General features: G+C 36.6%; 2 protein-coding genes across 2 annotated transcripts; both read right to left on the bottom strand.

Annotated features, from left to right (window-relative positions):
• Window positions 1–215: 215 nt before the first annotated feature.
• On the bottom strand, window positions 216–2,659 carry LOC149388827 (histidine-containing phosphotransfer protein 5-like). The gene is made up of 6 exons (XM_089624381.1): window positions 2,301–2,659; window positions 2,014–2,144; window positions 1,201–1,269; window positions 946–1,017; window positions 776–848; window positions 216–668 (listed from the first exon to the last, which is right to left on the bottom strand). The coding sequence occupies exons 1-6, from the start codon at window positions 2,361–2,363 to the stop codon at window positions 618–620; spliced, it is 459 nt and encodes a 152-aa protein (XP_089480507.1). The 5' UTR covers window positions 2,364–2,659; the 3' UTR covers window positions 216–617.
• Window positions 2,660–10,857: 8,198 nt separating this feature from the next.
• Window positions 10,858–12,597, bottom strand: LOC149388826 (putative acetyltransferase At3g50280). The gene is made up of 2 exons (XM_089624599.1): window positions 11,700–12,597; window positions 10,858–11,633 (listed from the first exon to the last, which is right to left on the bottom strand). The coding sequence occupies exons 1-2, from the start codon at window positions 12,478–12,480 to the stop codon at window positions 11,068–11,070; spliced, it is 1,347 nt and encodes a 448-aa protein (XP_089480725.1). The 5' UTR covers window positions 12,481–12,597; the 3' UTR covers window positions 10,858–11,067.

The raw sequence follows: 12,597 nt of genomic DNA, 5'->3' as shown, positions 1-12,597 counted from the left end.
TATTTCCAGCAATTAAATCACAACGGCTCCCGTCACGAGATCGAAATCCTGGCTCATAACAGAAAATGTAGATCATTTAAGACCAGCGAAATTCAATTTTGTTTTTGGATAGTGTCTTCTTAGACCAACAAATGCACTTTGGTCGTCTTCTCTCTGCTTTCTCTCTATCTTCTAGTGCGACAATTATGAAACAAAGACACAGTTAAAAACCCAGGTTTTGATAATACAAGGACCATAAATCGCATATTAAAAAGCAGCTCAAGAAAATACCATTCCAATCAAGAGTTATACCAAGTTTGACATCTAATCAAGCCAAAAGGCCAAACGCATTACAGGGATCCATATACTCTATTATATCAAACTTATTATTATTAGTATTATCATAAACCAAACCTAAAGGGAATATTATGGAATATCATGTGATTTAGAAAGACTACTAGACTCTCCGAAAAAAACCGGGACCAAAAGAACACAGCAAGTCTTTAGTATGAGAAAAAATGAAAGAAGAAAATATGCAAATCAGAAACTACATAATAACAACTAGGTGTCATGTGTGAAGAAATATCTGTAACTATCCACAATCACCAAGCCTTTCTTGTGCTATATATGAAGTTTTTTCAGTCAATGTCGGGAATTTTTCCACCAGCTGCAACGATCTGTCGCTCAAGCTACGGAGACCAGAGAGAAAATAAAAAGTAAACTCGAGAAGTAAAAAACTGTTGAAAATAGGAAAGAGACACAAAAGAAAGAGTCTAGATTATTGTCATGTACTTACCATGAACAGTTGGTCGAGATTGGTCTTCAAGACCGCACATTCTTGTTGGATTTGATGCAAACATCTCAAACACCTTCAAGAAAATTACCCAAAGTCGCATCGATTCAGGCAAAAATAATACTAGTAAATGAAGCTATATTTTGAAGATTTTGCAAGGATAAAAAACTCACCCTTCCAAATTCTGAGCCTCGCAATAATCCCTGTAACTAACACATATATTTTTTACCCTCATTGCACCTATGCTGTGTTTGATCCGACAATAGATTAGCAAACACTTTGACAACATAAACCAGAAGAGGCCTAAAAACACTTGTGAGTAACTCAGGAAGAATCTACGAATCAGTAAAATTCATAGGGGCAGAGATATTCACATAAAGATGTGGATATTAGATATATAAATATTCAAAGAGTGTATGTATGTATACCTGGCGCTACTACCCTTGAATTGATGAACATGCGCGTCTAACTGCTTGAAATCGACGTCATTTTGCTCGCTGCAAAATGTTTACCGTTACGTGTTAGAATACTTCACGAATTGACAAAAAAATTACACGAAAACGAGACTCAAAGCGAGATATCAGACTAACTCTCCTTTTCCTTCAATTGAATTTCATTGTTACTCAGTATTTGAGCCTGTAATAATATAAGCTCAACCAAAATCAGTCATCTTCTATTCCTCACATTTTGTTATTTCAACAAAGGTTTTGCTCTGAGTAGATAGATTTATAGACATTTTTAATGCATGTTACGTTTTCAAAAGTCTATGTAACGACTATAACTATAAAATGGCTTGAAAAACTCTCCACCAGAATGATATATTCTAAAACAGAATAATCAATGCACATATTTTTATAGGGTCATTAGAAAAATAGTCAACTTAAACGTTTGATAAATTTTAGATAAATAACCACTTTCAAACGTAAATCTTACATAAATAGCCACTTTCATATACTAAACGTTGGCTATTTACCTATGATTTAGGTATGAAAGTGACTATTTACCTAAGATTTACCAAACGTCGACTATTTAACAGTGTCAAACATTTAAATTAGCTATTTTTCTAATTTTTTGTATCTTATTTTGACTAAAGCATCACTGTATGACATATTACACTATTTGATATAGGGCCACACCACACACAACCAGCAGAAAACATTTTTAGGCTAAAGAAAAAAAATAATGAAAATACTTTTAGCAAAAAGAAAAAAAGAAAGGAAAATATATGGAGAAAAACTCACAAAAGATTGGTCATGTTGTTGAGAAGCTTCTGAGAGTCCTCAAAGAAGAGAGAAACAACCTCGACCACGAAATCCGGGCTGCTCTCATCTTGAAGCTTCTTTAGCTGGATAAATTGATCATCCACAAATCCCTACGAATTTGGGTCACAATTTAATTACAAAGGAAAATAAGAAACAGAACAAAAAATTGTAGAATCAATCGACAAGCAATCATTTCATTTTCGCTACAGAAAGAGACAAAATTGAAGGAACAAGAACGAATATTGACGAAAGAGACAAAAGAGAACCTGTTGACGCAGAGCACCAAGGAGATCGTACCACTGTTTCGTCCACTGAGAAACAGCGTCCATGGTGTTTCTGTGCCTTTCCAAGAGAAATGAAAACGAAAAGAAGAAACAGATCTTAAATAGAGCGAGAAGAGAAGATTCTCGAGTGAGGAAAATCGAGGGAAGAAGTTCAGAGAAACGTTTCGAAACGGGTTCGTTGTATTATACGTTGTGGACTGGATTGGTGTGTGTGTGTGTGGGAAGTGAATCACCGAGTTGCGAAGAACGGGTTGGTCATTTGGGACTTTCGGGATATAAAGGCCTTTACTGATATTGTCAATAAATTATTACCCAATAATGGCATACCTTTTTTTTTTTTTTTTTTTTTTTATCACTTTTCTTATTTCCTTTTAATAATTTCCTTTGAGCGAGTATATTAATAATGGATTTTTTTCGCTCAGCTTTTATGGTATTTTGTCTCTGACCCTACAAATTTCGTGTCCTCGCACTACTTATCCTTTATATTGCCATCCACGACGAACACAACGCAACGGTCAAAATAGTCTCCTCCTAACGACCTGCTAACGACACCTAACCGCACATACACAATATTTATTCCATAACAATCTTGGTTTACTTGAATATAAAAAAAAACATTGTCGTTTTTTCATCTTTTTTTTTCTTTTCGAAACACTAAACCTGGGTTTGTGGTTGGGAATTATGTTCTGTGTTGTACGGAAGTTCGGTCAGCTTGTCCTGAAAAAAAAAATCAGACGGATTTCAAGCTAGGATTCTCATAAACCTGGATTTCCAAAAAAAAATCAGACCGCCACATAAATGCAAGGATTGATTTACCGCGGAAACCGGACCGATACCGATTCGCTAGTTATTGTTTTCGTTCGAATTTACCGACGTTTTTCGGTGTTTTCCGATGATTTTTGATGCTTTTTGGTGGTTTTCTTCGTAACAGCTTTTTTATTTTTTGTCAAATTTTTTTTATTTTTGATAGATAAATTTAGGGGGTTTCTCAAATTTTGATAATTTTTTACTTTAATCCGTTTCATAAATTTTAGAACGAAAGATTTCATTCCAATTATTTTTCTTTAGGAACGGATAAAATAAGGGAAGCACGTATTAAGAAATAACTATCTACATAGTTCCTCACCATTTACTTATAAATAAAGTGACACTTTTATCCTTGTTATATGACAATTATTAAAGTTCACCCCTCGGTATCGTGACTTTTTCCCTTTTATGGTTTGTATTTTTGCAATTTTGGTACTTTCATCTATTTTTTTCAGTGAAACAGCCAATTGATTTGACTTGTGTTTGTCACATGAAACTTAAAATAAGGGAAAATACGTATTACTATAGAAGAATTAAAAACATAAATGAAAATAAAATAATAAAAGAAAAATACAAATTGAAAGTAAACACTTGTTATATTTATCAAGAGACTTGAGGATTTTCTGCAAAATAATTTATGGGGAAGTTACCGAGAGTCGCCGATTTCTCACCCAACCCAAACTTGGACGATATCCGGGGAAGCATGTTGAGGATTTTCTTCAATATTGCGATGGTAATTAACATATACTTGATTTTAAGCGATCCTTAATAAATGTGAAAGTGAAAAGGACAAGGTGGAGATCATGGGCAATCCGCCGTGCTGGTCCCCCGACAAGAGAGTGGCGCTGATCGACGCATAGTGCAACAAGTGTTACTCCTTCCGCCACGGGAACCTAAATGCGACACACTGGCAAGATGTGGCCGATCAGTCGCCTTCCAGTCAAAGGCGGCTCAACTTAATCGGGAGCCTTGATCTAGAGGCAAAAAAATAGCCTTTTGTAATCATGTTAAAGGTTAAGGGTAATATAAAAATAAAAATAAAAACATATATATATATATATATATATATACATATTTGTTATATATTTAACTTAAAACTTTTTTTCCTCTTCACTATCTAATCACTTTTTCTATGTCTTTTGACCTCTTTTTCATTTTCTTTTATTTTTTTTTTAATAACTCTAATCACTTTTTTTCAGTAGGGTACAAACACTATCTTTTTTTTTTTTTTTTTTGAAAAGAGGGTACAATCACAATCACAAGTATAAATTGGAGAAAAAAAAGCTGTAAAACGAGGTATTCGAGATATTAGATCAAAATGTTTAAAAATGAGATTATTAGGGTAATTTTCACACTTGAAACAAGTATAAATAGTAAAATAAAAAGAGGTATTCTTGGAATCAGAGGAGGCATATATTACCCGAATTCAATTTTAAGATGAGGTAGTTAGGATAATGTTCACAAAACGAAAGTTTGATTTTATATTTTTTATTTGGAGGGGTCTTGGGTTATTGCCCCTCTTGCCAGCCCTTGGCCGGGCATGCTTCCAGTGCCATGTTGCGTCTCCGGCCAAGAGCGTCGTCCACTGCCCGTCAAAGAACCTAACAATGTATATGAAGAGAATCTTGGTATGTGAACAGGGAAGAAGCCGGTAATATAATCTAGGAGGGCTAATATGCGAAAAAAGTTTGGGGAGGGGGGGGGGGGGGGGGGGGGGGGGGGGGGTTCTAATTTCTAATTTTTTAGGTAAAAAAAAAAACTAGCAAAAAGTGCCAATTTTCTCCGGACTTCCACGTCCTCTTCTACAAAATCTCACGCGATTGTCACTTCCTTACAACTCTCATCGCATTCCAATTTTTCCAGGTTCTCCGACCACCCAATGAACTCTGAAGCCTCACACCTCAACAACTATGGCCTCAGTAAATTTAAAGATTGCTCCAAATTTAGAGTCTTAGTGTGTCCTCATGGGAGCACCTCTACGCCATTTATAGAGTCTTAAAATTCTCCATAATCCACAAGAATTGGTCTTAGACGTTGTTTAATTATTTACATTAGAATAATGCATGTTTCTCTTATGCACATCATTTATGCTCTTCTAACTTTGGTAGGATAATACATTTTCAGCCTTAAAGATTGTTTCATCAACTTGAAAAATCCTAGCTTGCGTATCAGTCCGCACATAATAACAGCACGAATTCACAAATGCACTCCAAACTTGAAAAAGGCATCAGAGCATTTGGCTACTTACAAAAAAACAAAAGCAAAAACTTGGTATAGGATTTTTTTTCGATACACGCTCTGACGCTTAACATTAGTCCAAAGAGCTAAGTGCGGGGGAGATATAAGTCTCGTATCTAGAGTTTGAGAAAGAAAGTGAGGTAATAGAAATAATTTTGGTATGATTTCTATAAGTTGGAAGCAACTCGCTCAAATCTTGGGTCGAAGGAGTATTATTTTATAGGCCTTGGGAGCTTGGTTGTGCTTGTACGAGTACAAGGAGCTCTTGGTCGAGGAGGAAGGAACTCCTAGGCGAGGTGAAGACCTTGCCTCTTTAGCGAGACAACGTGAACTCACCTCCTCTCACCTCCTTGGCGAGGTGAGGTGACTACACCTCTCTTCTCTGACGAAATGAGATCTTCTAAGGCTATCATCACCTCCGTGTGGTGAGGTGACCAACTCTTATTCTTTGCGAGGTTCGTAGTGGCGAGATCCTTGGTCTCCGGACGAGGACGACGAGGCCTCATATATGGTGAATTGAGGATAGCTCTGCGAGGACTCGTGGACGGCTCACTTTGGTTGGGTTCGGTGGCTTGGGCATGTTTCGGCGACTCGTTATAAGCTTGGAAAAGCTCCGTTCCACAATTCCCTGGGTATTTTGAATATAGACTTCGATGGAACATGGTTTAAGATGTGCACCGCGGATTTTATGCATAAACCCAAAAAGACGTAAAAAGTGAAGAGTAGTTAATCATGGATTTTACCATGTGTAATAGAGTTCTGTTTCTCCTTTCAGCAACACCATTTTGTTGTGAGTTACCATAAGCCGATAGTTGCGACACAATTCCATGTTTGAGCAAGTAATCGGTGAACTTAGTGTATAAGAACTCGCCTCCTCGATCCGATCGAAAAGTCTTAATAGTCTTACCTAATTGGTTCTTAACACACACGATATCTCTAAACTTATCAAAAGTTTCAGATTTTCGATGCATTAGGTGAATGAAATCCTATCTAGAGTAATCGTTAGTGACGGTGACGAAGTAGTCGTAACCGCCTCTCACAGCTTCACTCATTGATCCGCAGATGTCAGAGTGAACTAGTCGCATAGATTCGGTGGCCCTTGATCCTTTTTATGAGAAAGATTTTTTGGTAATTTTTCCTTTTATATAAGATTCACAAACAGGTAGAGTTTCCATTTGAAGGTGTTTCAACGGCCCAAACTTTGATAACCTCTCTAATCTCTTTATATTGATATGGTCAAGTCTTAAGTGCCATAAATAAATTTGTTCATCACTAGACACTTTAATTCTTTTTATTAGATGTGGGTTTAGCTACTTTAAACATTTCAGCATTAAATGAATAATTTGATTCAGAAGTTAAAACATATAAAGCATCGCATAAGAGCATGATAAATAATTCTTCCACCACGCGAACCACTAATTGAATCAATATTCATAGATAAAGAATAATTTTGTCTAGATAGTTCAGAAACTGAAATAAGGTTTCTCAAGATGCCAGGAATAAAATAAACTGAATAAAAAATCAAATATTTATTTTCAAAAGCAAGACACACTTCTCCAAATGCTTTAGCTGTGACGGACTCTCCGTTCCCCACTCTAAGCGTGAGCTCGTCTTCTGATTATGAATCAAACATTATAATACGGTTTATGAGAAATCACTGAATCAAGAGATCTATTCATTCTGTTTGCTTCTCTTTGGAACTTCTCTCTCAAACACAAACTCTCACTGTTTGAGTATTGGGTCTTGTACGTTGTTTTCCAACAGACAAGAGTAGCTTATTCATGACTTCCATAGCAGTCTTATTAATGAATTCTTATAATGGCATAGTGCCAACCATAATCGAGATAAATTAAAGTTCACACCTCAATACTTACAAATCAAATATTATGAATAGTCACGAATACTATATGCATCCGCCTCAGATTAGAGTAATTACGAAAATATATTCATAAGTTAGTAATATTGCGCTAGTAAGTAAATGTCTTTGCATGGTGTCTAGGTAAACCACACAAGATCAACCACTATAAGAAGCAAGTTCTATACTGAAATGAAAGAGAAATCTCATTAGGAGAAATAATATAATGAATACGAGGTGGCAATTTGTTCAGGACACGGAACACGAAACGGTTACGACATGATTTAAGGCGGATTTGGATCTCAATATACGGGCCAGTTCTTAATTGGATCGAACACGCTAACACGATTAAATAATGGTTCAAAACGACACGATTACGGTAATACGATAAAATGCCGATTAACACGTTTATTAAATGGTCGACACGAAACACGATTACGACCCACACGAATATGATCCAATTAACACGATTACGAGTAGTAGCACTATTACGATCCATTCAAACACGATTAATATCATATATGTAACTATAAAAATAAAATTATAATAATAAACATAAAATTCATATTAGAAAATATGATATAATAAAATAAAATATATTCATATAAATATCAATTCATGTATGATAACATATAGTCAATCGTATACCAATTAACGGGAGCAATAAGAATCACAATTCATATCGAACAATCACAATTACTATAGTCTCATAATAACGTATTAAATTCAATTTTATTTGATTTCAATTTTAATTCAATTCATATCGAACGATCACAATTCACAATAACAATAACAATAACTATAGTTTCATAATAATGTATCATATTCAATTTTATTGAATTTCAATTCAATTCATATTGAAAAATCATAATTGACAATAACAATAACTATATTATCATAATAACGTATCATATTCAATTTTGTTTTATTTTAATTCAATTCAATTAATATCGAACAATTTCAATTGACAATAACTATCATCTCATAATAACGTATCATATTCAATTTTATTGGATTTCAATTCAATTCATATTGCATCAAATGTTATATAACTTTAAAAAGATAATTAATTTTATTTAATTTTAAAGAACGATATTCAATTTAATCTAATTCAAGGAGCCATAACCAATTGACTTCATAATTAATAAGAATCACACATATATATATATATATATATATATATATATATATATATATATAGTTGTATCATCATAAATAAATAAATAAAACACATATAAATCAATCTACTCAATTTAGTTTTGACATTTATATATATAAAGGTACTCAATTAGTGTGTAGGTCAATGTTGATTAATACTTTTCATAACCCACGTTTCATTCTTAATAACAATTTCATGTTTTATAGTTAATTTAAAAGAAATTAACAACTGGCTTTTATTGATGATTTTAAATCTCGTAATTAGGGATTAATTATATTTAAAAAAAATTAGTAACAAAAAAGGCAACCTATGTTTATTTTTTAATTATGAATACGTTAATCATTTGATAATAAAAGACTATTCATTTGTAACAAAAATTGTCCATGTAATTTTTCAACTTTTAAATAGACTCATCAAATTTTTGGGTCAATTTTTCACTAATTTTAGAAGGAGGGAAATTTTACCTCTAAAGATTTCGTTTGAAGTTTGAAGAACTCCAATTTTACTCTATCTATAACTCATACCTCTCCACCTCTCTCTCACTTTATCTCACTAACTCTCACTGACCCTTTCGCTCTCTTTCTCTCAGTCTGTCTCGACCATTTCGTGGATCTTCGCGACGACGACGACCGAGTTCGCATCAGCTACAACGTCGGCCCGGGTTTTGAAGGCATTTTTTTCCTGGAGTTGGGCTCTTGTGAATCTGTGGCGAAGAGAGGGGTTTGAGCTCTCTGAATTCCGTCCCCACCACGAGGTATAGAAGACCCTACTCTTCTCACCCGCTTATAGGGGTGTACAAAAATTGAACGAAAATTGGTTAAACCGATAACCGAACCGATCCGGAACTGAAATTCGGTGCCACGTCATCAAACCGAAAATTCGGTTCGGTTAACCGAAACAAAATCTAAGAACCGGTTCGGTTATCGATTTTGAGTATCCAAAAATTCGGTTATCGGTTATTGAACCATTTTTTTTTGTAAAACGGATAACCAGTTTTGAAACCGGATAACCATTTTTCAAACCGGATAACCGATTTGAACCGGATAACCGATTTGAATCGGATAACCGAATTTGTTGATTTTGAAGAGATTTAAACCAATTATGAAATCGGTTAACCGATTTTTTCGGTTAACCGGTTTCAGAACTGGTTAACCAGTTTTAAAACGGTTATAAAACTAGTTATCGGTTTTACATAACCGGTTAACCGAATTTTCGGTTAACCGATTTTCGGTTTTAGACCAATTCGGTTTGGTCATTGGTCCAAAATTTTCAAAACCGAAAATTCGGTTTCGATTTTCAAATTGGTCCAAAACCGAACCGAACCGATTTCACCCCTACCCGCTTATTTCCGTATCCATTATTATTTGTAACCATTTGTTTCCGTATCTATTTTTTATATCCATTTGTTTCCACGAGGTATGGATCTTGTTTTTCATTTCCGTTCTTTTTGTGACACAATTTTGGAGGACATGGATATGAGAAGACTATTTGAAGCTAAACTTCAAGTCAAGCTCGACTTTATGGTCGATGAGAGTTTGTAAATAATTATATTTCATTTCATTTCTCAAATTTGTGGAAATTTGTTTAAAATGCACTAAAGCCTGTGACTTGTTTTTGTGATTACAGGTTGAAATTTCCAAGTGGTGACTGAAGTACTTGCACCTTTCGCCCGCAATCAACCAATATTATGTGATTCTCTAGCAAGGCTTTTTTCAAAACAATACACCTATAAATGTAAATACTTGTGCCTTGTTACATACTCAGTCATTTCTTTTCATCCTTGTAAATCTTTGTTATGCTCATTCATACACATGATCTGGTGGGTGATTGAAATGTGAAATTGATTTTTTTACTACTAATTCAGGTTATTGACGAATGGACAGTTCAAATCAAATCTGCCGCAGGTATTTGCTCTCATAGCATTGTTATTATTTGTGTAGACTTGAATAAACTAAATGATGCTTCGAATTAACCTGTATTGACATTGGTATCTATATTCCGGAGAATGTGCCATTTTTTTGGGTGTTAGGATGTGTTTGGAACCTGAATTTTGCGATCAATAAAAATGAAAATTTGGAGGAAACTCTAGTCGTTTGTATATATTTAGTGTATAAAATGTAATCGTTTATTTCCCCTTAATATTTGGTTATTATTGCTCATAATTCTGATTTTTTTTTATCGAATATAATTCTGATTGTTCTTTTTATATGGTTTTTCTGATGCAATTCCATATTAAGTTGACATCTTTCAAGATTAGAATTATTTATGAATCAATGGCACAAAGTTTTGAGGTGTGTATCAACCAAAAAAGTTGGTGCAAAAGAAATGCAATGAAAATCTATGATATTTTAAATTTTTTATAGTTAATTAAGTCTAAATTTCTAAAAACGATTAAAACACGACTAAATTAACCATTTAACACGATTATTAAATGAGTTAATTTAAACGGATATGAATCTGTAAAAAAATAAATTGTCGGATTTGGGTTCATATTTCAAACACGATTAATAAATGATCGGATTTGGTTCTAACAACTTTTTTCGAAAACACGATAAACTCGACAACGACACGAATACGAATGTAAAAGACAGGACTTCAAAACGCATGCAAAAGAAATATCAAAAGCCTACCATCATTCAAAAAGGGAAAAAAAAGAAAAAAAAAGGATGTAATGTAAGTAATCAAAGAGGTCAAGACAGAGTTTGAACGAAATTGGGATCAGAGTCCAAGGCGCGGAGAGTGTGCGGAGAAAGGCAAGCCTCAAAATCAATGCTTCCATTTTCGGAGCCCGGAAACACAGTGAGCTTCCCGTCGGACTTGTTTCCGGGGCCGCTGCGCACCGCGGCGGGCCTGCCCCACCCGAAATCGCAGCCGTAGACATCGAACCGCGGCGAGCTCCCGGTCAGCAAATTTTTGGCGGTGGCAGAGGGTCGAGGGCGATACAGCTCGGGCCTCTCCGCCCACGCCTTCAAGTGGCTTCTCACTTCAGAGACCGTCTGCGAAGCGATAACCCTTTTGAAGAGCAGCGCCGTCGCTCCGAGCCCTCCCGTGACTACCTCGCCGGCCGTGGATTCTGCCATCAGGTACCGCACCGCGTTCGCGAGACACTCTTCCGGAAGATTCTCGGCTAAACCCATTCTTTGCCTCAACCCCACGGCGAACATGTAAGTGACCACTTCGCTAGAGCCGTGGCCCCGGCTCCGCGTTATTGAGATCCAGAGATGAGCCAGCAGTGCCTGGAGCGACGAGATCTCGCCTAATGGGAAGTTTTGTCAAGAAAATTTTGGATAAAAAAGACTAAAATTGAAAATAAGATATGTACCTCCATCCATTCCATTGCGTCGGACCTCGGCGTTGGCTCTGGCCTTCAGCTCTGCCACCGTGGCCTTGCTGAACCTGAACATCCTTTGTTGGAGCTGCCCGGGGATCGGCCTCTTGAATGCCTCGTCGGCGACGAGAGAGCGTTTTGGGATGCGAATCGGGAGATTGACTACACCGTCGAGGAATCCCCGGCCAAAGACGACCGGGATATCGCTGACTTTGAGTTCGGCGCGTGCGATGTCGGACCAGGTGCGGAAGAAGTGCCAGAAGAAAGAGCCGTCGGAGACGCAGTGGTTCAGAGTGCACGCCACGAAGACGGCGTCGGCGAGCTCGGTGACCTGCGCCGAGAGCAAGGGAAGGCCAGAGACGGCGGCTTCGTGGTTCACAACCTCGTTCATGGTGAAGAACGAGTAGATCAGCTCGTCCGGAACGATGACTGGATCGAGGATATCGGCGGCCGAGACTCTGCCGTCGGCGGTGGCGTGGACGAACTCCGCTCCGGCGCCATTGCAGTCGATGAAGAAGGACACCGTGTCGTCGTCGTCGTTGTTGTCGACGGAAATGAGGCGGCCGGCGAGAGGGTAGAATATGTTAATGGCGAGGGCAAAAGAGTCTTTTAAGCGCTTGAGTGTGGTTGCAGTTGGAGGTTCGTGGAAAAGGAGGCCCTTTTGGATTTGATCCACGAGAAGGAGTTGGAGATCGGATGGTCCTAAATCAATTTGAGCACCGCTGAATTGATCTTTTTCATGTCCAATGATAGTCGTCGAGACGATGCGTATCATAATTGCTCTCTCTCTCTCTCTCTCTGGTTGTGAGGTTGCACTATTTATTTCCAATAATCTTTATTGGGTGAAAAATGTATAGTAATACTGTAAATAGTGAGGTTGCGCTATTTATTT

The sequence above is a fragment of the Urtica dioica genome, chromosome 8, assembly GCF_054948205.1.
Source record: "Urtica dioica subsp. dioica isolate 48M chromosome 8, U.dioica_male_clone48M_v1_H2, whole genome shotgun sequence".
Taxonomy (NCBI): domain Eukaryota; kingdom Viridiplantae; phylum Streptophyta; class Magnoliopsida; order Rosales; family Urticaceae; genus Urtica; species Urtica dioica.
The sequence above is the reverse complement of the archived record's forward strand: the minus strand, read 5'-3'. Positions and strand labels throughout refer to the sequence as shown.